The 26030-nt window shown below is 51.3% G+C and overlaps 2 protein-coding genes across 3 annotated transcripts in view; one reads left to right on the top strand and one right to left on the bottom strand.

Annotated features, from left to right (window-relative positions):
• The window catches only part of XPO7 (exportin 7), an 89297-nt gene extending 86281 nt beyond the window's left edge, over nucleotides 1–3016 (bottom strand). For both annotated transcript variants that reach the window (XM_052644714.1, XM_052644716.1), the window contains exon 1: nucleotides 2957–3016. In XM_052644714.1, coding sequence (XP_052500674.1) covers nucleotides 2957–2974 — 18 coding nt within the window. In that variant the 5' untranslated portion in view covers nucleotides 2975–3016. The remainder of the gene's footprint in view (nucleotides 1–2956) is intronic.
• An 8983-nt stretch (nucleotides 3017–11999) lies between these two features.
• DOK2 (docking protein 2) lies at nucleotides 12000–16386 on the top strand. Its single transcript, XM_052645338.1, has 5 exons — nucleotides 12000–12062; nucleotides 13050–13331; nucleotides 13571–13658; nucleotides 14741–14925; nucleotides 15401–16386. The coding sequence occupies exons 1-5, from the start codon at nucleotides 12000–12002 to the stop codon at nucleotides 16022–16024; spliced, it is 1242 nt and encodes a 413-aa protein (XP_052501298.1). The 3' UTR covers nucleotides 16025–16386.
• The last annotated feature ends 9644 nt before the right edge of the window (nucleotides 16387–26030 follow it).

Here is a 26030-nt window from a genome sequence, read left to right as displayed (position 1 = left end):
TTGAACCAGGGTCTCCTGCATTGCAGAGGGATTCTTTACCATCTGAGCTATAGGGAAGTCCCATATTTACATAGACTTATATGTTAAATAATATACTTAATATCCAGTTATATCATATACATTTTCCTTTTTCTCTCAAGAACCTGGATACCAGCTAGCATTATTAAAACTAACATCTGATGATCCCTCTTAATTTTTCTGTTACCACTGTACACTAAGCTAACTTTCATCTCTACAGTAACTAGCCAGCAAGTGAAAATACCAAATCCTCATTATCTTCATCTAACTTAGTGTTTTTTAAAAACAGAAGGAGGACCATTCATTTTATGAAGATAAATACAAATGAGTTTGATTTTTTAACAATCACTGCCTCCTTGGTGGGTGTTAGATAAGGTCCTCTAATACCAAGAGTGAGAAACTTATCACAACGAGAAGGTTCTTACAAGCCTCTCTTCTGAAGAGACTTGACTACTGACATCAACAGAGCTAAAAGACATATCAAATATTGTAATTTTCCATTACTATCGCTCCGTGACTTCCATTAAAGACTTATCAGAAGAGATGCTCAGGACTCCAGCCTAAGAATCATATGACACTTACTTAGTGTCAATAGAAAAAACAACAATACAGAACTGCTCACCCTGGTGGTTCAGGAAAGCACTAGCTACATAATGACTCAACTATTTAGAACTACACATGAAGCTTTCAAATAATCACTGCTTTGAATCAGTGATAAGACTTTTTTAAACTTCATATTCCAATAGTGTTTTGAGAAAAATACTGCCCCTCAAAGCACTTCAGATTTGTCCTTAATCTTTTCATTTATTTACTCATTCCACACAGGGGAGAATTTATCTTTTTCTTGAGAAGGTTTTCTGCTACAATAAAGTACATGTTTAAGACTTCAAGTATCCAAAACTAAAAGTAATCTAGTGGTCTAACAAAACAAAAGCATAAAGAGAAAAAATTCCTTCACAGACTTATCTGGTTGTTAAAAAGACCACTATCAGAGAGTAACATACTATAACTCTCTGAAATCAAATGAAGCACTGAACCAGCCTCCTCCTCTTTGTTTTGAAAAGTTAGTAAGTTCTTACTTTGGTAGATTTTTATGTTGGGGTGAGTGGGAAAAAAAACCAACTCCTTACTAAGGCAGACCCTCCTTTGAGAGCTAAGTGCTATGAAGACCACTTGAACTCATCCTGACGTTCCTCTAGTGAGGAATGACAACCTTTTTGATTCAAAATGTGGGAGAGATCACAGGAAGAGAGACTTCTTTGCAAGAGATAAGACAGATGTATATTCATAAAAGTACATGAACTTCCTGTCTTCCAAAGCATCATCAGAAAGGCTATCTATTCAAACCATATTCTGGAATGCTCTCTGACACTATTTTTTTATTTCCCCAGTAGATAAGAGCATGGGACCCAAAGTCAGAAGCCTCCAATCCACTTCCTAAATAAATCTAACATCAGTTCTATGCTTTGGTTTCCTCAAAATGACAGAAGTAGTTAGTTAATGCCTGTCTACTCTTTTAGGATGGAAGAATTAAAAAAAAAAAAATCACATAAAAATCCTACATGCTTCTTAGAAATGGTTGCTATAAAACTCAAGGAACTACAGTATTATTATTATCACCTTGTATCAAGTCTTACTGCTACTTCTGAATCACGCTACTGATACTGGGTTGGTTTTTCATCAGTGGTTACAATTTTCTATATAATTCTATCCTGATAACTTGTGCTTCCCCCTTCAAAGATTTAGTCTACTGATCCCTGGCCTGAGAATTTATTTAGTCCCTTCTCTCCCAAAGAAACTGACAGAAGTCACACCTCCCCAGTTCCTTGTAGACAAAACGTGAGAAGATTCTCCTTTTTACTTGAGGAATGATAACTATACAATATGCAAAATAAGGAGACACACTTGCTATACTCTCTACTTTCTACTTCCCACAACACAAAACCCGTGCAGTTACCTAGAAAATCCAAACGTTTCTGACAATATAACTGTAACAATAATTGTGTCATAAAATTATAGGATCTAAGGCACAGAAAGGAAAAACTTTATCGAGTTTGCAAGAAATAACCCTGACTCCTCGAGCTACTTTTAGGAGCGGTTAAGGGCTTGTCTCTTCCTAGGGCCTGTGCCATGTCTTTGAAAAAAAGTGGCCTGGGCCCAAAGCACACACGGGGCAGCTCTGCAGCCCCATGGGGACCCTCCAGAGCAAACGTCTGCACCCAACGTTGCAACTCTCGATTCAGACACACCCCCTCCACCCCGCGTTTCAGAGGAGGTGTGGGCACTCAACTCCTTCAGTGGGGATAGGGGGACCGGAGGGAGGGCGGGCCCAGGCCTGAGCACCCATTTTGGAGGATCGGGGAGCTCGGCCCTGCAGGCTGTGCGATCAGGAGTGGAAGAGTGGTGGGCGAATCCGTGGGAGCGAGGAAGGAGGCAGGAAGAAGGGGGTCTCATGTTCGGGGGCGAGAAAAGGAAGGCGGCGGGAAAGACTCGGTAGGGCGAGATTGATCAGTGCGAGGTATTCTTTTTGTTATGTTTAGGGCCGGCGAGTGTGACGGGGAAGTGCCCCTCAGGACACAGTCGGCAAGGGGTCTCCCTACAGCCCCCGTCTTGGGGGGCACTGAGGACTTGCGGGAGGCCTCCCTCCGGAGTGAGGACAGTCACTGATAAGCGATGTAGGCTGTGCCGGCCGGGGCGCGGATCCCTGAATCTGCAACCCCGCGCGAGAGGCGTGGGACCGGGTGGGAGGGGATGGAGGAGGCCCCCGGCCCGGGAGGCGGGAAAGGCCCCAGGGCTCCGGGACGGGGCGGCGTCTCCGGAGCCCCGAGTGGCGGCGGCGCGGGCCCGGCGAGCCCCGACCCTGCCCGAGCCCTTCGGGCCGCGCGCGCCCCCAGTCCCCACTCTCCGCGGCCGCCCCCTCCCCCGCAGCTCCTCTCACCTGCACATGATCCGCCATTTTGCTCCATTCATGCTCCTCTGCGGCCCCCCCTCCCCCCCAACGCGCACCTCGGCCGGGCCGCCGCCGCCGCCGCCGTCGCCGCTGCGCCTGCGCGCTGGGGGCTCGTCGCGCTGCGCTCGCGGCGTAGCGCCGCCCGGCTGCGCAGGCCCGGGCGGCAGGGGCCGCGGTTGGAGAATGCGCAGCGCCGTTGGGACGGCGTAAAGGCGCGGCAACGTCAGCGGCCCGGAGACGCGGGAGGCGGGTGGAGGAGGGAGCAGACTGGGGGGCGCGAGGGGAGGGGGCCGGGGGAACAAAGCTTTGTTTACATGATTTTTAAAGGGGCCGCGCTCGCTCCGGCGGGCCGGCGAGAGCGGCAGCGGGAGGTGGCGCTGCCTTAGCTCATCGGCTTGGCGAGGGCTCCCGGAGGGACCAGGACCTGTCCCCGCCCAGACCCCTGCACCTGACGGATTCCTCCCTTCAAAAGTGTCCTCACGTCGTGCCCCGACGCCCCTCACCCGGCTGCGGCCGTGCCACTGCTGTAACACCACACCACCCCCGGGGGTTCTTCCGGTGCGCCCACCGCCCACTTAGGACGCCTGCATTATTCTTTACTTTCCACTGCCGACGAATTTGTGTCCTTCTGGATTTCTACTCCAGTGGACAGGGGTCATTGCTCTCTGATCCTACGTTTTACCAGCAACCCAAATCTCCTTGTTTCCATTTCTATCCTTTTCTCCACGCTAAACGTTCATGGAAATAACCGCCAAGTAATGGTAATGATGGATACACGCAGAAGGCACGGTTCCGACCTTCCCCAATAAATTGTCATCTTAATCAGCTGTCTAGGCTGCCTCCTAAGAGTGGTAAGAAGCTGCGGGAGGTGCTGGTGGGGAAAGATAAAGGGATTTTAAGACCCCTGGGCTCAGTCTTGAGTGGAAAAGTTATCCCTCTGGGTGAGGTCAGGTAAGGCCTTGCCTGCTGAGACCAATTCCAGTCTTTCCCACTAGGGAAGATAGATCCTGTTTTCCATTAGATCCCACTCTGGCTTCCGGTCATGGTCCCCAGATTAAATTTTATCTGAAATCTGAGAGTATAGGTTGTATGTTAGTAGTGAATGACACACACACTTTCTGTTAAGGATCAGGAGGACTGGTGCTCAGCATTCATTTCAACCTTCGTCCTCCTCCGAGTGTGTCTTCCTCATTCGCAGAGGTAGGGCACCTAAAAACTACATTACCCAGACTTCCTTGCAGCCAGGGTTCTCGATGCAAGTTAAGCTCAGTTAAGTTCAGTCTCCCAGTCTTGTAGGACTCTTTGGAACCCCATGGACTGCAGCACCCCAGGCTTCCCTGTCCATCACCAACTCTCAGGGCTTGCTTTCAAACTCAGGTCCATGGAGTGAGTGATGCCATCCAACCATCCTAGCCTCCGTTGTCCCCTTATCCTTCTGCCTTCAATCTTTCCCAGCATCAGGGTCTTTTCCAGTGAATCACTTCTTCACATCAGGTGGCCAAAGTATTAAGAGTTTCAGCTTCAGCATCAGTCCTTCCAATGAATATTCAGGACTGATTTCCTTTAGGATTGACTGATTTGACCTCCTTGCAGTCCAAGGGACTCTCACGAGTCTCCTCCAATACCAGGAAAGCATCAGTTCTTCAGCACTCAGCTTTCTTTATAGTCCAACTCTCACATCCATACATGACTACTGGAAAAACATAGCTTGACTAGACAGACCTTTGTCAGCAAAGTAATGTCTCTGCTTTTTAATCTGCTGTCTAGGTTGGTCATAGCTTTTCTTCCAAAGAGCAAGCAGCTTTTAATTTCATGGCTGCAGTCACCATCTGCAGTGATTTTGGAGCCCAAGGAAATAAAGTGTGTCACTGTTTCCATTGTTTCCCCATCTGTTTGCCATGAAGTGATGGGACCGGATGCCATGATCTTTGTTTTCTGAATGTTGAGCTCTAAGCCAACTTTTTCACTCTCCTCTTTCACTTTCATCAAGAGGCTCTTTAGTTCTTCCTCACTTTCTGCCATAAGGATGATGTCATCTGCATGTCTGAGGTTATTGATACTTCTCCTGACAATCTTGATTCCAGCTTGTACTTTATCCAGTCCAGCATTTTGCGTGATGTACTCTGCATATAAGTTAAATAAGCAGGATGACAATATACAACCTTGTCGTACTCCTTTCCTGATTTGGAACCAGTCTGTTTTCCCATGTCCAGTTCTAACTGTTGCTTCCTGACCTGGATACAGATTTCTTAGGCGGTGGGTAAGGTGGTCTGGTATTTCCATCTCTTTAAGGATTTTCCATAGTTTGTTGTGATCCACAGTGTCAAAGGCTTTTACATAGTCAATAAAGCAAAAGTAGATGTTTTTCTGGAACTCTCTTGCTTTTTCAGTGATCCAGTGGATGTTAGCAATTTGATCTCTGGTTCCTCTCCCTTTTCTAAAACCAGCTTGAGCATCTGGAAGTTCACGGTTCACATATTGTTGGAGCCTGGCTTGGAGAATTTTGAGCATTACTTTGTTAGCGTGTGAGATGAGTCCAATTGTGCAGTAGTTTGAACATTCTTTGGCATTGCCTTTCCTTGGGATTTGAATGAAAACTGACCTTTTCCAGTCCTGTGGCCACTGCTGAGTTTTCCAAATTTGCTGGCATAGTAAGTGCAGCACTTTCACAGCATCATCTTTTTGGATTTGAAATAGCTCAACTGGAATTCCATCACCTCCACTAGCTTTGTTCATAGTAATACTTCCTAAGGCCCGCTTGACTTCACATTCCAGGATGTCTGACTCTAGGTGAGTGATTACACCATCATGGTTGACTGGGTCATGAAGATCTTTATTGTATAGTTCTGTGTATTCTTGTCACCTCTTCTTAGTATCTTTTGCTTCTGTTAGGTCCATACCATTTCTGTCCTTTGTTGTACCCATCTTTGCATGAAATGTTCTCTTGATATCTTTAATTTTCTTGAAGAGATCTCTAGTCTTTCCCATTCTATTGTTTTCCTCTATTTCTTTGCACTGATCACTGAGGACGGCTTTCTTATCTCTCCTTGCTATTCTTTGGAATTCTGCGTTCAGATGGGTGTCTTTTCTTTTCTCCTTTGCCTTTAGCTTCACTGCCAATTAGATTCACTCAGAGAAATCTATGGAGACAGAGCTTTTGACTGTTGCTTCTGACAAGTCTAGCCTTTGAGATGTGGGATTTTTCTGTTTTTGTTTTCCAACATTTCAGTATCCAGTTCTTAGTTCCTGGAGCGTACAGAGCAGGGGTGGTGGGTTAGGTGCTTCCTTGATGTCTTCTTGGAGTGATGATTGCAATGGGGTAGTCTTCCAATTCCCTACTTGCCTGATGGAGTAGAAATAACAGCTCCCTGTGGGGTCAGACCCAAATCCTCCCCCACCAACAACCCTCCCCACACCTGTTTCTCTCCCTCTATCTTCCCCTTTTTCAGTAAATGATAATCTAGTGTTTCAACAGTCCCTCATAGCCAGTCCATAGCAAGTCCAGTACACACCCAAATCTGGCCGCTCATCTTCATCATTACTAACACCCTGATCCAGACCACAATCAGTTTTCTGCTGGGCTCAGATAATAGAATCCTTGCTTTCTTTGCTTCTGATCTTGCCCCTTGACAACCCATGTTCCCGACAGCTGCAGAACACCCTTTTAATATCATAAATCAGATCATTCACATCCCTGCTTTAAAATCCTCAAGCGGCCTCCCATTACATTTAGAATACATTTGGAATCTTTCCTGTAGCCTGAAAGGCCATGTGATAGGACCATCTGTCCCCGGTCCCCTCTGGCTTGCAATGCTCTGGTCATTCTGCCCTTCTTGCAGTTCTTCACGTCCAGCTATTCCTGCCTAGGGGCCTTTGCCCTTGAAGGAACTTGTGCCTGCAGTGTTTTCCCCTTAGATCTTTAAGTGGCTGGTTTCCTCTTATCACTGATGTCTTAGTTCAATTGTTATCTCCTCAGAGAGGCTTTTTTCACCAGTCCTATAGAAAGTTGTCCCCTCCCCCCATCACTGTCATACTAACAGCACTGATCATGGTCTGTTTGAAGCTATTTATGTATTTAGTTTTTTCATCATCTGAGTCTCCAGCTAGAAAGAAAACGCAAGAACTTCCCTGGTGGTGTTGCAGAGAAGCCAACTGAGTCCATGTTGGAAACTTTATTTGACTTGCTTTTTGTTGCTTTTGTTATTATAATCATACTTAATAGCTTGCCTCAGAGGACCCTGCCCCTCTGCTTGAGTGTAAACTAAAGTGCCTTTTTTCAGCTCATTGAGAGCTAATCTGTCCCTGCCCACCTGTGGATAGAAGAGATGAACACATCCCTTCCTAAGGCTTGCAAAGCATCTCCAAGAGGTGGTGCAGTGGTAAAGCATCAGCCTCCAATGCAGGCGACTTGGGAGTTCTATCCCTGAGACAGGAAGATCCCCTGGAGAAGGAAATGGCAACCCACTCCAGTATTCTTGGCTGGAAAATCCCATGGACATAGGAGCCTGGCGGGCTCCAGTCCATGGGATCACGGAGAGTCAAACATGACTGAGCATGAGCACAAAACCGTTTCCCAAGGCTGGCCAATTCCCTTGGAGGTGTTTTACAAGACGGAAGACCCAAACATCTTTACTTGCCCACTGCCTTTCCCTCTAATCTGTCTCTTGACTTTAGTTCCTCATTGCTTTCTCTGTGATCTATTAAAGAACTTGGCATCCAGACCTGGACAAGATGGTTGTTTTGAGGCACCTTTTCCTCAGTCAGCCAGCTCCCCAAATAAAGTCGTATTCCTTGTCTCAACACCTCGTCTCTCGGATTCATTGGCCTGTCGCGTGGCAAGCAGAGTGAGCTTGGACTCGGTAACAGCGGTCCAGTGACTGATCCATCCTCCCACTGCAGGGGGCCTGGGTTTGATCCCTGGTCAGGGAACGAGTACCCACATGCCACAGCTAAGAGTTTGCATGCTGCAACTAAAGATCTTGTATGTCGTAACAAAGATCCAAGATCCTGCCACAGTAAGACCTGGCACAGTCAAGTAAAGAAATGTTTTTAAAAAGAGAAGGGAACCACAATGAAAACAGGGAAGGGGACAACAGAGGACGAGATGGTTGGATGGCATCACCGACTTGATGGATATGAGATTGAGCAAGCTCTGGAAAATAGTGAAGGACAGGGAAGCCTGGCATGCTGCAGTCTGTGGGGTCACAAAGAGTTGGACAAGACTGATTAACTGAACGACAACAGCAAATGTCTTCTTTATGCTCTGTCCCTCCTACCTCTGCACAGAGGAGATGCTCAAAAAAATAACTTTTAACCTAAATTCTTCCAATCTCAGTCTCATCCTAGGGTGCATTTGGGGCTCTCAGGAGAACATTAAGGAGTTTGAACATTAAGGAGTGTTATGCCAATGTTAAGTAATATTATTATGTTAATAATGATATACTTAATGGAGAGTGAGGACTAGGAAAAAAACTCAAGAGACAGATCCTTCCTCCCCCACTGACAGGAACAACTGGGGTGGGAGAAGGCAGGATTGCTTTTATGAACACCCTGCCCTCCACCACTCTGAGGACAGGGAGGCCTGGTGTGCTGCAGTCCATGGGGTCGCAAAGAGTCGGACACAACTGAGCAACTGAACTGAACTCTGCCCCCCACAACTTGTTCTCCATCATTCTCCGGCCCCCGCCAACTCCCGGCCCACCATTCTATACCTTCTTTGCTGTTGCTTCTCTGCTGTCCAGAGCTGCCCTTGGGGTAGTTCTCCCCCTCCAGTCCTCTGCAGCCATTCATCCTCCGGGGGTTGCCTAATCTTTAAACCTGCCCAAGGAATCAGTCTCTTCTGCTCCTTCCTTTCTAGCTCCCAAAGTCCTTTTGTATTAGAGATATAGCTGCTAAACACTGGTGAGAATAGTAACAAAAAGTTGCCAAATTCTTGGAGCCCTGATCTCCAGATCTGTTCCTAACTCCAGCTGAGAGAAACCATTGTAAAGGGAAGGATCCTGTGGCTTATACTGAAGCACAAATGAGGTGCAAGATGTCCCTTTATTGCCAATAAAAGCAAAAAGGAGTCTAGGGGCACCCGGCCCTCCACTCATGCCTTATCTTTGGTGCCTGGGTCATCTAAGGGCCTCTGGCTCTTGGCCCTTCTGTTGTGTCCTTTTGGGTCCCTGCTTATAGAGTTTGCCTGTGGCCAGGCAGAAAATACTGGGGTTAGTACTTTCTCTGCAGGGTCCCCACACACAAGTCCTGCTAGGAAAAGTGGGGGTTGCTCTGAGTTCACGCCTGCCGCAAACAGCCACAGGAAAATAACTTTTCCTACTCCCATAGGCAAGGGATGGCATGGAGTGGGGGCGGGGTATCCAAAATTCCTGGGGCTCAGGCCTCTAGGGTTAAATGCGTGCTGTTTGGTCGCTCTGTCACGTCCGACTCCTTGCGACCCCATGGCCTACAGTCCGCCAGGCGCCTCTGTCCATGGGGATTCTCCAGACTAGAATACTGGAGTGGATTGCCATGCCCTCCTCCAGGGGATCTTCCCAGCCCAGGAATCGAACCCAGGTTTCCTGCATTGCAGACCGATTCCTTAGGGTCTGAGCCACCAGGGATTAAATAGTTTCCTGGTAATCTGGCAAGCTCGGGCTCCCCCCTGTGGTTCTGAGTGGAATGCGTCTAGTTGACCTTCGGGGAAGGAGATCAGAGAGGTGGAGGGGAGGATCCTGTGTTGTCTGGCTACTCAGTCAGGTCCGGTCCACCCACCAGCGACTTCAGCATCTCAGGTCTTATGCCAGGCCTACTGCATCTGAATCTGCAGTTTTAACCAGGTTTGCACATTAGCGTTTGAAAGGCACTGCTCTGACAGCCCCCAGGATGGCCTTAGAAGCCCTTCTTTTCTCCCTAAGGAGATGCTGAATCATCCACAGTTCACGCAGCCCCTAAGTAGTGTTGCCTCCCCTAAGGGGCTGGAGAAATGGAATTGTTGTTGTTCAGTCACTAAGTCAAGTCTGACTCTTTTGCAACCCTGTGGACTGTAGCTTGCCAGGCTCCTCTGTCCATGGAATTCTCCAGGCAAGAATACTGGAGTGGGTTGCATTTCCTACTCCGGGGATCCAACTCATGTCTCCTTCATTGGTAGGCGAATTCTTTACCACTGAGCCACCAGGGAAGCCCAGAGAGACGGAATAAGCCAGCTACTTCCATACTCTTAACCCCTTCTCAAGGCATTTTCCCCCCTCACCATCATCCTTGGTTCCCCTTTGGTTTCTGGATCCACCTGTTCAAATCCAGGCAGCCGGACTGAGTGTCATGAGCTTTATGTGTCTCAGTCTTCTCCTCCCAGAGCCCATGATACTCATGTTTTGAGCTGTTTTGGTAAAGCACATGGCATGGACAGCAGAAGGTCTGAGCAGTGCACTGCTCTGCTCTTCTTCCCAAGACGACCAAACCCCTGCGGTAGAGGAAATGGCTCAGTTACATAAACACCCATTATGGGGTTACCCCAAGAGTGCTAGTCTAATTCTCTGGTATTCCCAATATTTCCGCACCATGCCTCTGTCAGATTGCTTCTCTAAACCATTTGGCCCAAAGTTAGATAGTCTCTGAGGCACTTAAATTTCCCCTAAGCCATGTATCTACTTGCACGGAGTCTAGACTTTGTTTGCGTGCCAAGCTGCTTCAGTTGTGTCTGACTCTTGTGGTCCCATGGACTCTAGCCCACCAGGCTCTTCTGTCCATGGAATTTTCCAGGCAAGAATACTGGAGTGGGTTGCCATGCCCTCCTCCAGGGGAATCTTCTGGACCCAGGGATCCAACTCATGGCTCTTTTTTCTCCTGAACTGGCAGGCGGGTTCTTTTCCACCAGCGCCAGCTGTTGTTTTTGTTCAGTCACTCAGTCGTGTCTGACTCTGACCCCATGGACTGCAGCCCACCAGGCTTCCCTGTCCTCGCAGCATCCTTGAGGTCAGCAATAAAAAGACTGTTCAATTAAAAGATCAGTTACCCTGGTGCTTCCTCCTCTGGCCTTGTGACTTTAGGAGACTTGCAAACAGGTGGGTTCACGCCTGCCCTTCCTTCTTCCAAGGGTAGAAAGTATGTCTGGAGACTGTGTGGACCTGGAACCTTTGGTAACTGTGAAGCACATTTGATAACTATGAAACTTTTTTTTTAATATGAGAGTTTGCTATTGTAACTTAAAAGATAACCTCCAGATAGAATTCAAGTGTCTTTATAATGTTCACAAAGGCTGAAAAGAAGGTGGACTCCGACAGTTGAGACGTGCTTGGGGACTGTAGCTTGCTTCAGTGTGGAGACATTCATGTTTCTAGAAGCTCAGGAGATGGTGCGTGTGTGTGTCATTGTGGGGGACAGGGAGTGTCCCCACAGAGGGAAACCATTTCAGCAGAGTGTATGAAAGTACTGAGGCTAACGTGTCCAGTGTGCCTGTGTGGCTCAGCTCTTGCTGAGTTGAGAGACCTGGTTTCCGGTTTGGTAGCCCTGAACCTGTCCTCAGCCCTTCCTTGAGCCTCAGTCTCCTCATTTTTAAATGAGGATGTTGGGCTGGTTGATTTCTCAGGTCTCTCCTAGCTCCTTCATGCTAACCATCCAGCCTGAGCATGGTGGAGCCTTCAGCTCCTGATTTTACAGTCAAATTTTTGTTTCTGGGTCTCTGTTCCAGAGGGTCAGCCACCCTGTGTTGGTGACTCCCCCCGCTCACATGCCTCAGGTCTCTGTCCCTGAGCTGCGTTCAGTGAAACACTAGAGTTGGGCTTTTTGGAAATTCTCTCTTACTCACTGAAAATGCAGGAAGCTTGAATGTGAAACCCACTCGTCAAAAAGAAAAAACACACACACACACACAGAGCAAGAAACCACAGGGCCTATCGGCCTGTCGTCATCAAGCAGCCGAGAATAGTGCAGAAAACTCTAGGCAGAGAGGAAATGAACTTGAGAGAAGGGGGAACCTAGGGCAGAGAGGAGCGAGAGAGGGTGGGAGTGGAAGGGGAGAGCTGGAGCTCAGGGGCCCCGGGATGCTGCGAGGATGGAGGGCGTGGTGGTGAAGCAGGGCTTCCTGTACCTCCAGCAGCAGCAGACTTTTGGGAAGGTAGGAAGAGCACCGTTGGCCTGGGGGCTGGGCTGAGAGGTGGCGGAGGGTGGGGTGCTAGAGACTCCCCGGAGAGGAGAGGAGGCCCTGGAATGTTCCAAAACCCTTATGGGGTGATGGAGACTGCCATCTACCACACTGGGTGTGGAACACAAGCTTGGGAGGGCTCGTTCCTTAGCACCCGCTTGCTCCCTTGAGCAGCCTCCACATCATGGCCTTTGCTGACAGCCGTGACCCCAGGAGGAGGGGATACCAGAGGACTCTGACTCTTTCTTGTTCTGTGGCGACTTCTCCTCACCGGGACACATTGGGAGGGACTGGACTGCACCGTGGAGGGGATAATTCGGGATGGTCGTGGAGGTTCCTTCCTCCTTTCCTGCCCAGTGGGCTGCGTTTGGCTGCTTTTGAACTTGAGCAGGGGTCTCTGGGAGCCAGGGCCCCATTGTGTCTAAACTCCTTTTCCTTCTTTTGGCTTCTTTGAATAGGGAAGTCCTCCTTCCCTCAGGGGACCCACCCCAGGGTTCCTCTCTCTCTCTCTGTCCCTCTCGTGGCCTCAGGGCACGAGTCAGGAAGGTTCAGGAGAGTCAGCAAGTTCCTGGGGACAGGGCCTTCTGTGGGGCCTCATGCAGAAAGAGGAGCTCCCCAGTCTGGGCTCTCAGGCTACCCTCCTCACCTCCTCTGGGCTTCAGGACTCACATGCTTTCTGCCTCTCACCTGGGATTCCCTGCATTGAGCTTACCCAGTCTCCCTGCAGTTGTCTTCATGGGGCTCACCCCTGTGCCTTTTCTTTTTTTCTTGCCTCCGGCTTCCTCCCTGCTGTCACTGGAAGCCTCTTTCTGGGTCACTTGGGGTGCATCTTCAACACATACTAACTCTTAAGGCCTGTGTTAAGCCCTCTGCCTCCTTGGGTTTCCTGTGATCTTCCCCTACATCTCCCCCTGGGGTCCTCCTCTCCCCACTGGTCACCATCTCTCCATCTGGGGCCAGAAATGGCGCCGGTTCGGGGCTGCACTGTATGGAGGTTCAGGCTGTGCATTGGCCCGGTTGGAGCTCCAGGAGGGCTCGGAGAAGTCGCGCCGAGGAGAGGCCCCCCGGAGGGTGATCCGCCTCAACGACTGCCTGCGGGTGTCTGAGGCCAGCGGGGAGGCCAGCAGCCCCCGGGACACCAGCACCTTCTTCCTGGAGACCACGGAACGCCTGTATCTGCTGGCCGCCCCCACCGCCGAGCGTGGCGACTGGATACAGGCCATCTGCCTCCTCGCCTTCCCCGTGAGTCGTCCAGGGCTGCAGAGAGGATGTGGGGCACTGGGTGCCTGCTGAGGGCAGGTGTTGTGGGAGTCAAGGTCAGGATGCTGAGGGTGGTTCTTTGGTGGGGTGTGGATCCCAATTCAGAATAAAGATGGGAGGGGTGGGGGCGGCAGATTGAGCGCATTTTGCAAGGAAGCTTAGGGTGGCCAGAGGTGGGGCTGGAGATGGCGATGGTGGTGAACGTTGGGCCTTCTCCCCAGGGTCAGCGGAAGGAGCTGTCAGGGCTGGAGGGGAAGGGTGGCCGGCCCCGCATGGAGGAAAATGAATTGTACAGCAGCGCGACCGCAGGTGAGGGGGCCCCCCGCTTCTCCCCTGGCTGCTCTCTCCAGGGCGTGGTGGGGAGGAGGTGAGAGCTGGCCGGCAGCCGGCCCAGTCTTCCTGCCTTGTGGTTGCCCCCGGCCCCAGCCAGCCCCTTATCAGCCACTCCGCATCGCTTCCGGCCAGGCCCAAGGTTGGGGAGGCTGGCCTGCCTTAAATGTCAGCCCTTCACCCTTGGCCTTCTCCCTCTGATCCAGGCCTGGCTGAGGGACCCAGGTGACAGTGCTCGTCTGAAGTTCTCCCTTAATGGGTCCTGAGCAATCGTCTGTAAAAAGAATGGTTTCCCTTCTGTGGATCTAAGGTGTCCTGCAGCAAGGGAGCTTTTTGCTGACAAGGCAGTCCCCCTCCTGTCCTCTTGTCTAGCGCTCTGGGGGCTGCCTGGGGGGAGCAGGAAGACACAGGGCAAGGGGTGCATCCAGGCTCCACCCCTCGGAGGGGCCCCCAATCCCCCGTGGCCTCAGCAGAGGGTGGGTAGGCAGGGAGAGCTGGGGAGGTGGGGTAGCACCTGCAGGTGTGGCAGGAGGGATGGGGAGGCAGCTGGGTTGGGGCGAGCAATGAGATGGAGGAGACAAAGCTGTGACTCTGGCGACGGGAGCAGGAAGGATGTGGCCGCGGAGGAGTCGGGGTGCTCGTGGCTAGGGCACGATGTCTCCTGGGGGAGGGGTTGGGGGTTCCTGGCATCTTGGGAAGTCTGACCCGGCCCAGGGCAGCTAAGCCTTCAGAACACAGGCACCAGGGTCATAGGGCCACCGATAATACTTTTCTTCTGGAGACCTGGCCCGCTTATTTAGAGCAGTGGTGAATAATCCGCCTGCTAATGCTGGAGACGCCGGAGACCCAAGTTTGATCCCTGGGTCAGGAAGATCCCCTGGAGAAGAAAATGGCAACCCACTCCAGTATTCTTGCCTGGAGAATCCCATGGACAGAGGAGAATGGCGGGTTATAGTCCATGGGATCACAAAGATTCGGACACAACTGAGTGACTGAACATGCACACACACAGCATTGAAAAAGGTTGGCTGTTTTTCCCATGAACTGTGTCTCCTCCCCAGGGACCCCCCAAAAGGAGTTTGCTGTGACCATGAGACCCACAGAAGTCAGTCAGAGGTGCCGGCTCCGGGGATCCTACACCCTCCGGGTTGGGGAGAGTGCCCTGGAGTTGTGGGGCGGCCCCGAGTCGGGCACCCAGCTATATGAATGGCCTTACCGGTTCCTCCGGCGCTTTGGGCGGGATAAGGTGAGCAGGGGCTGCCAGGGGTAGGGCAGAGGAAGGATGAACCATGAGAGAAAAGAGAGTGTCAGGGAGAGGGCTGAGGGGCGCTCAAAGAAAAAGAGAATGGAGGAGGGAGAAAAGATGAGATAAAGACCGGCAGAAGAAAATCAGCCCAGCCCAGGGGCTGGAGGAGAAACCCGCAGAGGGAGACGTGGAGGTGGAGGTGGGTGAGGGAAGGAAAGAAGAGGAAGACCTGGGTGGGGAGTAATGGGCCGTGTGGAGGATGAACTCTGTGCCCATCTTCATATGCTGAGGGATGGAAGGAAGAAGGAAAAAGGAGAGGGGTTTGTTTGTAAGAAAAGACTTGGAGAGGAAGCAGCTTGGGGAGAAGGCCAAGCAGCTCCCCAGCCGGAGGGAAGTTGGAGGTGACGTGTTTGTGATTGGAAACTGGGTATAGGAGCAGCTGGCCCCCCAGTAACAGGCTTTCTCCCCCACCCAGGTAACCTTTTCCTTCGAGGCTGGCCGGCGCTGTGTCTCAGGAGAGGGCAACTTTGAGTTCGAAACCAGGCAAGGCAATGAGATCTTCCTGGCCCTGGAAGAGGCCATCTCTGCCCAGAAGAACGCCACCTCTCCTGGGCCCCAGACCCAGCCAGTCCCAGTCCCTGCGGTGCTCCCCCGGCCAGAGAGCCCCTATGCCCGACCCCACGACTCGCTGCCACCACCGTCGCCCACCGTCCCGGTGCCCGCTCCCCGGCAGCAGCGTGGACCAGAGGGAGAGTACGCCGTGCCCTTCGATGCAGTGGCCCGGAGCCTGGGGAAGAGCTTGAGGAGCATCCTGGCTGTTCCTCCCCAGCCCCCAGCCGACCCTCTGTACGACAGCATCGAGGATCACCCACACCCACGACCCGACCACATATACGATGAGCCCGAGGGGATGGCCCCGCTGGCCCTGTATGACAGCCCACAGGAGCCCCGGGGTGAGGCCTGGAGGAGGCAGGCCACAGCCGACAGGGACTCCAGCGGCCTCAAGCATGGCTACATAGTGGGACAGGACTTTGCTGCCTCCGGCTGGCCACAGGGGACTGAGTATGACAATGTTGTACTTAAGAAAGGCCCAAAGTGATGGAGCGTGGAGGAAATGCGATCCCCAAGGGAAGCCAGTGCTGGAGTCCTGTGCACGCGGGGCCAAAGTTAGAGGCTGGTGAGAAGGAGCTGGAGGGGCAGGCAGGCCTCCTCTTCCAGCTTCTGCTGGTGACTCCTGGCCACCACATCCCAGGAGCCCTGCTCTTCTCCTTCTTGAACCCTCAGCTTGACCATTTTAGTCTGGTCCGAGGAATTGTCCCCTTCAGGGCTTGTGGCATGAGTCACCATCTGAGGGCAGGAAGAGTGCCCTGCGGAGACCGCCCTTCTACTCCTTCTCCACTTCCTCTTCTTTTGCCAGCCCCGCTGGCCTAAATGGAACCTCCGGCATTTAGAGGACAAGAGGATGCCAGCAAATCGCCCTGGTTCCTCGGTCTGTGCGGGCCACCTTTTCAGGGGACAGCTGTGGCCCCAGGCATGCTGGAGGATGGCTGCTGCTTTCTGCCAGTTTTGGACTTCTCTGTGGCATTAAACGTTTCAGAAATATTTCTGTGCAACATGAGAGTGTGGGAGGTGGGGATGGGACAGGCATGGCCCTGCTGGGGGTGGATACTTCGACTGGTCACCACTGACACCGCCTCTCCCAGCAGCAGGAGCCTCTGTGGGCATCAGCTGGGACCCCACATCTGGTCACAGATATAGAGGTCTGCGCAAGTCAAGGCACTCCGGGAAAGATGCTCAACACTTTGCTAGGGTAGGGTCAACACCCAAAAAATAGTGAGGAAGCTGTGTGTGTGTGTGTAAACCTGGAGTAGAAGACAGGCAACAGTAGAAATGGGACTCATCCCTTGCCTTTCTAAGACTTACTCTCCTTGTCTGTAAATTGAGGGAGTTTCTCCATTTGGGTTCTGAGAGCCCTTCCTGTTCTGAAGTTCCGCATTGGCCCTTGTGTTTCTATAGGGTTGGCCCGAAAGTTCCAACCCAGTATTTCCCTGCAGGCTCTGTGCCGTCTCCTTTCATCAGAACCTGCTTTCATGGAAAGGGCTGTCAGTATGTTTCTGCTACTGGCCAACTCAGCCAGTATTACAGGGCACTGTTCGTAAAGCCTCCCCTCGCCTCATGATGCTTATAGTCTAGAGGTGGGCTGAGATGAGGACACAGATGTCTATCACAAAAGGGGATGTAAGTTTCACAAGAGGAGAATCAAGGCCTGGGGGTCAGGGGAGATAGCTGTTCACTGGGGGACCAAGAAAGGCTTCGTATCAAAGATGGCACTTAAGGTGACCCTTCAAGAGTGGGAAGGGATATGAAAAGAGGATACTGGTAGAAGAACGTGAGTGGAGGCATTGGGGGAGGTGTGTACATGCTCAGGAAAGAGTTCTGTAAGAATGAAGGGGAAGGTAGTGGGGAGATTCAAGAGGCTGGAGGCATATGTATGCCTGTCTGCCTGCTAAGTCACTCAGTCATGTCCAACTCTTTTCGACCCTATGGACTGTGGTCTGCCAGGTTCCTCTCTCCATAGGATTCTCCAGGCAAGAATACTAGAGTGAGTTGCCATTCCCTTCTCCAGGGGGTCTTCCCAACCCAGGGATCAAATCCATGTCTCCTGTGTTGCAGGCAGATTCTTTACCATTGAGCCACCGGGGAAGCCTGGACGTATGTATACTTACGGCTGATTCATGTTGATGTGTGGGAGTAACCAACACAATATTGTGAAGCAATTATCCTCCAATTAAAAATAAATAAATAAATAAACAAGAATGGAGGGGACATGGGGCAATCTAGTTGAGAAGGCAGATGCAGATTCTAACCCTGTTGTGCAGGAATTTGTACCTAATTAAAGGGGAAAGAGGAATGACAGGCTTTATTTTTTAAAACTTGTATTATAAAAAAATTCAAACACACACAAAAGTGGGAGGAGTGTGTAATAAATCCCCATGAATCCATTAATTAGCTTCAAGAATCACCAATACCTGGCCATCACATTGACAAGGCTTTTAAGCAGAGAATATTATAGAGCTCTGTGTTAGGTCAGTAAGCTGCCGGGTTACTTGGAAGATGGACTGATGCCACAGTGAGCTGAATTGGAAAGGGAAATTCAGAGAGACAGGGGGTCCAAATGCTGTGGTAGAGCCAGGGCTTGTGGATCTTGGAGTCACATTGGATGTGGAACATAGAGAAATGGGGTGTTGTGGAGAGATTTGGGTTTGCAGAAAAAGGTGAGCTGAGTTTCTGACAGTTTTAGGCTAAGAAGGCTTGACTCTCTGGAGAAGGGCATGACAACCCCCTCCAGTATTCTTGCTTGGAGAATCCCAGGGACAGAGGAACATGGGGTCACAAAGGGTCGGATACGACTGAAGTGATAGCACCCATGCACCCATGCGTGATTTTACTCTATTCAGCTAGAGGGGTCCTAGCAGCAGCTGGAAACGGGCTCCAGAGTGGGGAGGGAAGCAAGACAGAAACCAATGGGCTGCCCAGCTTCGCACGTGGGTTGTGGGCACCTTTGATCTCAGCTCATGCTTTTGCCCCCTTTTAAAGGAATTTGAGGCAATGGGTGAGCAGGCTGAGACAGAGGGGGAAGCCACCCAGGAACCTTGACTCTTGCCGCACCAAAGGACTAACCTGGCTGTCAACACATCCCCGCCTCGGAAGACACTGGAGGCAGGAGGCCTAATGCCTCTAAAGGTTTCCGTGGTTCCCTCTCCAGGCGAGGGGTGGGAGCTGGGCGTTCTCAGGCAAGGATGGTGGTGGTGGTTTGGTCCCTAAGTTATGTCTGACTCTTATGACCCCATGGACTGTAGTCCGCCAGGCTCCTCTGTCCATGGGATTTCCCAGGCAAGAATTCTGGAGTGAGTTGCCATTTCCTTCTCCTCACCGATCCAGCGACCCAGTGGTTAAACCTGCGTCTCCTGCATTGGCAGGCGAATACTTTACTAACTCAGCCAACAGGGATGTCCCTCCTATTTCAATTTCCATGAGTACTTGGGACAGACACCACAGCTCAGCCCAGCAGGGGGCAGTGTTAGCCTGTGGAAAAGGCCACTGGGGGCTTAAGCCCTAATCCCGTGAGGGGGCTTGGTCCTACAGAAGGGAACTTCAAGATTTACTGCCCGGAAGAATGGGGGGATAATTGCAAGGATCTGCATTTCAGAGCTGGTCCCTTCAGATCCTCAGAGTCCCTCTTGGAGGACTGTGGACCCAGCCACTGAGAGGTGTGGGGCCCCAAGCTGAAAACTGCTCCTCTCCTGGCCTCTCTCCTCTCTACTGAGATCCTGGGACTTCGGAGTTTTTCCCTCTGAAGCTAGCTTTGCTCGAAAGGGGAAGTGGTAGATTGGGGCCCTGGGGAAAGATGGGGTGAGAGCTGGTGGGGGCAGGGGAGCAGAGCATTTGGGGAAGTGGGAGGGGCCATGTGAGTCCTGAAGATGCTGACTAAGCCCACGGGGTCTCTCTCAGATGTGACCAGATGGGGCAGGTCCTCCAGAGAGCCGGGCCAGCCCATGCCCAGTGGCACCATCACCTTGGACTTGGGCCTTGTTCCCTAGTTGCCACCATGGACCAGCCCTGCTCTGCACCTGTGTGGCTCCTGAACAGAGTGGTTGTGCAGGAATGGCTTCATGCAGGCGTGAGCTTCAGGGATGAATCTCTGCAAACAGAAACACAGAGGTGAAGCCCTTCTTAAAGTATTTTTCTAGTAGCCTGTTGTCAAGGAGCAAATTTATAGATGAGGAAACAGCCTGGTCTTGAAGGGGACAGGGCAATCAATGTAAGACCAAGAGACAGCTCTGTGACAGCTGCCAATGCCACGAGATGTTCTGCCCTGACCAAGGCACTTAGAGACTGCTTTTATTTGCTAAGTGCTATGCAGAGGCAACATCAGGGCGGGCGAGAATGGCCTTCCCTGGGGGCTCCATCTGTAAAGAATCCGACCTCGATTCAGGAGACCTGGGTTCCACCCCTGGGGTTGGGAAGATCCCCAGGATAAGAAAATGGCAACCCACTCCAGTATTCTTGCCTGTAAAGTGCCATGGACAGAGGAACCTGATGGGCTACAGTCTGTGTCCATGGAGTCACAAAGAGTCAGACAGAGAGCCTAGCATACATAGAGATGTATACATAGATAGGTGTAACTGTGTGCACACACAGACAAATATTCCATAGCATTCCTGTTTCTTTGTTTTCCTCTTTGCCTCCCTTCCCGCCCCACCCCCCCGCCCCTCCAGAGCATAGGACCAATATGTGGGGGGTGTGTGTGTGTCTATGTGTATGCATGCACTTGTTGATTTCTGGTCCATCCCATAAACCTGCTCCCAGGCTATGCTGGGGTGACCAATGTCCTCTGGTGAATTCCCACCCTGGAGCTTCAGAATAAACCTAGACCCAGATTGTTGAGGCCTCTTTGCTCTCTCAGCCTCCTCCCTGCTGGCTGCACTCAAGCTGTTGCTGCCACCACCTTTCAGCCGTGATGCTAACCAGCCTCCTGCCTCGTGGGCGCTGATTCAATTAGCCAAGGTGCCCACCTCCTGCCAAGGCCATTTATAAAGTCAGCAGGGGCAGCTGGAGATCTTAGGGAGGGAGGGGTTGGGAAGAGAGGGGAGGGAGACCAGTGAGCTGGGAGGGGAAGACAGAGGTGTGAGGGGGATCTGGGAAGGGGTGTCTCATCTGATTAGGCATCCGGTGGGCTTCTCCCCTGGTGGGCGGGGCTGCATGTCACTGGCCTGCCTCACTCCTTAGCTCCCAGGCCCATCCCATGCCAGCCAGTGCAGAGCAAGACCATCTATCTCCAGCCAGGCCTGCCTTTTTCCTCTGTGCTCCCTGCCAGCCCTCTTCTTTTCTATTTATTATTATTATTCTACAATGTATTTATTTTTAATTGGAGGATAATTGGTTTACAATGTTGTGTTGGTTTCTGCATACATCAACATGAATCAGCCATGGGTATACCTAGGTCCCCTTTCTCTTGAACCTCCCTTCATCTCCCACCCCATATCACCCCTGTAGGTTGTCACAGAGCACCAAGTTGAAAGAGTCCTCTTCCTGACACCAGACCCTGGATCTCTGGGCCAGAGGTGGCCAGAAGGTTAGGGAGGGAGAAGCAGGGTCTGAGGGATCTGTTGGGGAGCTGGAGCCCATAGCTGTTAAGTAATTCTGAGACCTGCAGCCTGGGACTGGCTCAGCCTTGGGCTTCGGTGTCTGATCAGAGAGGGCTGGGTGGTGCCTGAGGTGTGCCTGAGGGGACTACAGCTTTTGGGTAATAATAATGTTCTTGAGTTTGTACAGCTTTCCCTTATTTATAAAGTGCTCTGGGGGCAGTTAGGTGTAGTTGATTAGGCAGACATGCTGTAGCCTGTAAAGTGTGTGTGAAAGTGAAAATGTTATTCCATCAGTCGTGTCCAACTCTTTGCGACCTTGTGGACTGTAGCCCACCAGGCACCTCTGTCCATGGAATTGTCCAGGCAAGAATACTGGAGTGGGTTGCTATGCCCTCCTTCAGGGGATCTTCCCTACCCAGGGATCAAACCCAGGTCTCCCACATGGCAGGCAGATAACCCGCATTCGGATTCTGACACTGCTCCTGCTGGCTGTGTATCTTCAGGCGACTTCTCTGTGCACCTGTTTCCACATCTGTAAAATGGAGAGAGTATGTTTCTCAGAAGCTTCTTGTGAAGACTGAATGGATGGATACACAGTCCTAGACTGGTGCCAGGACTACAGAGCTCTGTCTTCTCTACGACCTTCTTTTCCCTCCCAGAGGCTCTGACAGGTGGGTAGGCAGAGATGTCGTTTCATAAGCCAGAGACTGGAGGCCCAGAGAAGCTGAGTCGTTTAGCTTTGGGGTGAACTCAGGCTTCATGGACATAGGAGGACCTGGCTGGGATTCTGATGAAAAGGAAGAAAACCAGAAGAGCATTTGAGGAGAGGGCAAGGAACAACATCAAAAGCCTTACAGCCCCTGGCCAGGTGGTTCCTAGTTGGCGGGCTCCATCCACCTGGGCAGAGCGGGGCTGGCCTGCGTTGTGAAGCCCAGAAATGGAAGCGCTTGGGGGGGAATTTCTTCCTAGACTAGAAGGCCTTTGGCTTGAGGCAAGGCGGAGGGCAGGAGCCACAGGGGAGATGGCCTCCCCCCATCTGAGTTGCTCCATCCCTGCTGTGGCCTGGCAGCTGGCATACCTGGGTGTGGGGGCAGGCTTCAGCTGGGTAGAAGCACCTGGGGGGCCAGTTAGCACAGCCTGCCAAGGGGCAAGCATGTTGTGATCACACAACCCCGGGGCCACTGCCCTGCAGGAGGAGGCTGGCAGGGGGTAGGCAGGAAGGAGGTCCGTGGTCTCTCCCACTGGACTACAAATGTGCTAAGGGCAGGATTCATTTCTTTTCTTTTTTTCTTAAGTTTATTTGGCTGCTCTGGGTCTTAGTCGCAGCATGCTGGATCTTTTAGTTCTGACATGTGGGATCTAGTTCTCTGACAAGGGATCGAACCTGGGCCCCCTGTATTGGGAACACAAATTCTTAGTCACTGGTCCACTAGGGAAGTTCCAGGATTCATTCTTAACTTAATTCATCCTTGTACTCCCATTACCTAATGCACTTCTGGGCATGAGGTAGGCGCAGATTAACTATTTCAGGATGGAAAGAATAAATGAAGCCTATTTTACTTGGGGTTGGGGGTGGACACAAATGGTTTGTGGAGCCCTGGGAGGACTCCCCCTCCAGAAAGTTTCCTTCACGAACTCCAGGAAGCCTTTCATCAGTGTTTTGGTCCAATTCCTCTTCCCCAAACCTCTCCCAGCAAGGCTCTTCTATTTATTTATTTTTATTGGAAAAGAACCTGATGCTGGGAAAAATTGAACACAGGAGGAGAAGGGGATGACAGAGGACGAGATGGTTGGATGGCATCACCGTCACGATGCACATAATTTGAGCAAACACTGGGAGACAGTGAAGGACAAGAAAGCCTTGTGTGCTGCAGTCCATGGGGGTCGCAAAGAGTAGGACATGACTGAACGACTGAACAACAGCAACAATGGAAATTTTATGTTTCAATTTTTCATTTTATTTTTTAATGTATTATTTCGGCTGTGAGGCTGGCAGGATGTCAGTTAGTTCCCTGAACGGGGATTGAACCCTGGTCATAGCAGTGAAATCCTGAAAGCCCGAACTTCTAACCAATTGGCCACCAGGGAACTCCCCAGACCTCTTTTAAAATGCATTTGCCCTGGGGCAGGTCTTTGCGGGACCCACTAACCATTCTTGGGAGAGAGAGTGTGGAAGGAGCCGGCCTGGGAATGGAGAAGGAGGTCCCTGTGGTGGCAGGAAGGAGCGCTGAAGGGGAGAGGCCTGGCCTGAGTCTGGAGTCGTGGGCTGGCTGGTGCTGTGCAAGCTGGCAGCCAGGGCTACAGGTGCAGGAGGCACGGACAGGCCTTGGGCGTGGGACACATTTTTTTAATTACTTAAATTTATTTATTTTTAATTGGAAGATAATTGCTTTACAATATTGTGTTGGTTTCTGCCGTGCATCAGCATAAATCAGCCATAGGTATACATACGTCCCCTCCCTCCTGAACCTCACTCCCACCTCTCACCCCATCCCAACCCTCTGGGTTGTCTCAGAGCAACCGGTTTGAGCTCCTTGCGTCATACGGTAAATTCTCATTGGCTATCTGTCTTACATACGGTGTATTTTACATATGGTGGTGTTTGGGCCCCATGGACTACAGCCCGCCAGGCTCCTCTGTCTCTGGAATTCTCCAGGTCAGAATACTTGAGTTACATATGGCAATGTGTATGTTTTCATGCTACTCTCTCAATCGTCCCACCCTCTCCTTCCCTCATGGTGTCTGCAAGTCGGCTCTCTATATCACTTCTTGGCAGACCAGACTCTGACTAGAACCCTGAATTGACGGGTTTCTCCCTATTTCTGCCCCCTGTCTTCCTGGGCTACCTCTCCATGCTGCAGCCTTACTCCCCCAAAGCCAGGACCCTGGGATGCTGGGGCAAGGGGTGCAGAGGAGAGTATGGAGCTGAGAAACCCCTGTCTGCTGACACTTCTAGGGCCAGAATGTCTGAGCCAGGAAAGGGCCTTAGCTCTCCTCTTGCCTGAGTCCTTATCTTCCACTTAAAGAAACTGAGGCCAAGTTAATTTTTAAATACCTCTCAGATGTATTTACATTTTATTAGAATTTGTTTATGGTTGTGCTTAAGCCACAGGAACAAATAATTACTGTTGACACTGGCGACACCCACAGGGAGATCATGTCTGGCCTTTTAGGTGGGTGGGGAGGGACAAAGGAGAGGGGACTCCTGAGTCCCCTACTCTATTATTTCTGAGCAAGGCTTCCTTTCCTTCTCCAATGTCACTGTGGCAAGTCCTCAAGCAAATGCCCAGGGGTATGAGCCAGAGGCCCAGATTACTCAACGGGAGTATAGCTTAGACTTGCTTTTGAAATGTGGTGCTTGGAGAAGACTCTTGAGAGTCCCTGGGACAGCAAGGAGATCAAACCAGTCAATCCTAAAGGAAATCAACTCTGACTATTCACTGGAAGGATTGATGCTGAAGCTGAAGCTCCAATACTTTGGCCACCTGATGCGAAGAGCCAACTCATTGGAAAAGACTGATGCTGGGAAAGACTGAGGGCAGGAGAAGAAGGCAACAGAGGATGAGATGGCTGGATGGCATCACCAACTCAATGGACATGAGTTTGAGCAAACTCTGGGAGATAGTGAAGGACAAGGAAGCCTGGCCTGCTGCAGTCCATGGACTGAACAACAACAGCAAACTGCTTAGACTGAGGCTGTTTTTGTTAATTTTCTGCTGGTTACCTCCCTGGTCCATACAGAAAGGGCCGCTCTGTGAGCCTGTTCCCTTTCTAGTTTCCTCCAATAACTATGCCCCACCCCCCGACTAGTCCTTCTCCCATGGTATCCTTGACCCTCATCCTCAGGGGCAGCTCTCCTGCCTAGACAACTCCAGAATGGGGTGCAGTTGCCACTTCTGGTGCCCAGGCTTCTGTTACACCTATAGACAGAAAAGACTTGACCCATGAGTGAGGATAAGGTTAGGGCAGGGGAGAGGCTGACGGAGGGTGGAGAGGCAGGTAGGATTGGGGTGGGTGGGTGGGGGGGAAGATTCGGACAAGAGAAGAAATGAACTGAGGTGGAGAGTGGGTGGGGAAGTAGATGTTCCAGTGGGGTGGCAGGAGTGGATGGAGGAGTTATTTAGGGTAGCTTCCAGAACAACAGCTGGGATAAGACCACCCTGTCCGGTCACAGGGGATGGAGAAACATCAAGAAGCTGCAGCTTTTGAAAAGCAGAGTGGTTGGTAAAGTCAGGTTCCTGTGCAGCTGGGTGCTCTGGGAGGTTGGTTGTTTCAAATCTGGGGTTATGCCTGAGAACCAGAAAGAAAAGCCCTGGTTCTCTCCAGGAATGTTGGCTGAGGAGGAGTGGGAACCTGGCTGGCTCTGGGATGGGAGATGGTGCTGGAGGAGGGGTCAAGGGGATCAGGGGAGCACGGCCAGGCAGGGTGGGCTCAGTTGCCGAGTAGGGGCATAGAGCATTCAGCCCGCTTTTGTGGGCAAAGGCTGGGAGGCTTGTGTTGATCTTGTAGGAAGTTAGATAGGTCACTCAGAGCCAGGCATCCAGTGTGCGTCCCGTAGGGCCAGCGCAGACAGAACTGACAAGCCAAGCCCATCCTGAGTCTAAGAGCTCGGGCCACCCTTCTGGGGGGTGTTTGGACCTTCAGACTTTGTCAGACTCCTGACAGCCAACCTGAGCTCTCCTGGTCCTGCCTTCTGTTTCGGCTGACCCAGCACAGGATGCTTCTTCCCGGTAGACGAGACAGACGTGCCTCCTTAAAAAAAGATTGAAAAAACCCCACAAAACTCTTTGAGTTTGTTGATGGTGAAGGCAGCAAGGCCAGCCATGGTGTAGAGGGCTTGGTGCCTGGGGCATCTTTTCTTGCCCCAGGGCATCTTTTCTTGCATCTTTTCAGCATTTCTGTGTCCTTATCCTCCATCTGTCTATAAAGAAGGATGCCAGGCTGAGCACTGAGCCA

This window comes from Budorcas taxicolor, chromosome 8 (assembly GCF_023091745.1).
Source record: "Budorcas taxicolor isolate Tak-1 chromosome 8, Takin1.1, whole genome shotgun sequence".
NCBI classification, from domain to species: Eukaryota; Metazoa; Chordata; class Mammalia; order Artiodactyla; family Bovidae; genus Budorcas; species Budorcas taxicolor.
The sequence above is the reverse complement of the archived record's forward strand: the minus strand, read 5'-3'. Positions and strand labels throughout refer to the sequence as shown.

Bases quoted from the DNA above. Each gene is read 5' to 3' on its own strand.
- DOK2 (XM_052645338.1), top strand. From the start codon at position 12,000: ATGGAGGGCGTGGTGGTGAAGCAGGGCTTCCTGTACCTCCAGCAGCAG. The intron at 12,063-13,049 runs GTAGGAAGAGCA...ATCTGGGGCCAG, and splicing joins AGCAGCAGACTTTTGGGAAG to AAATGGCGCCGGTTCGGGGC. The intron at 13,659-14,740 runs GTGAGGGGGCCC...TCTCCTCCCCAG, and splicing joins GTACAGCAGCGCGACCGCAG to GGACCCCCCAAAAGGAGTTT.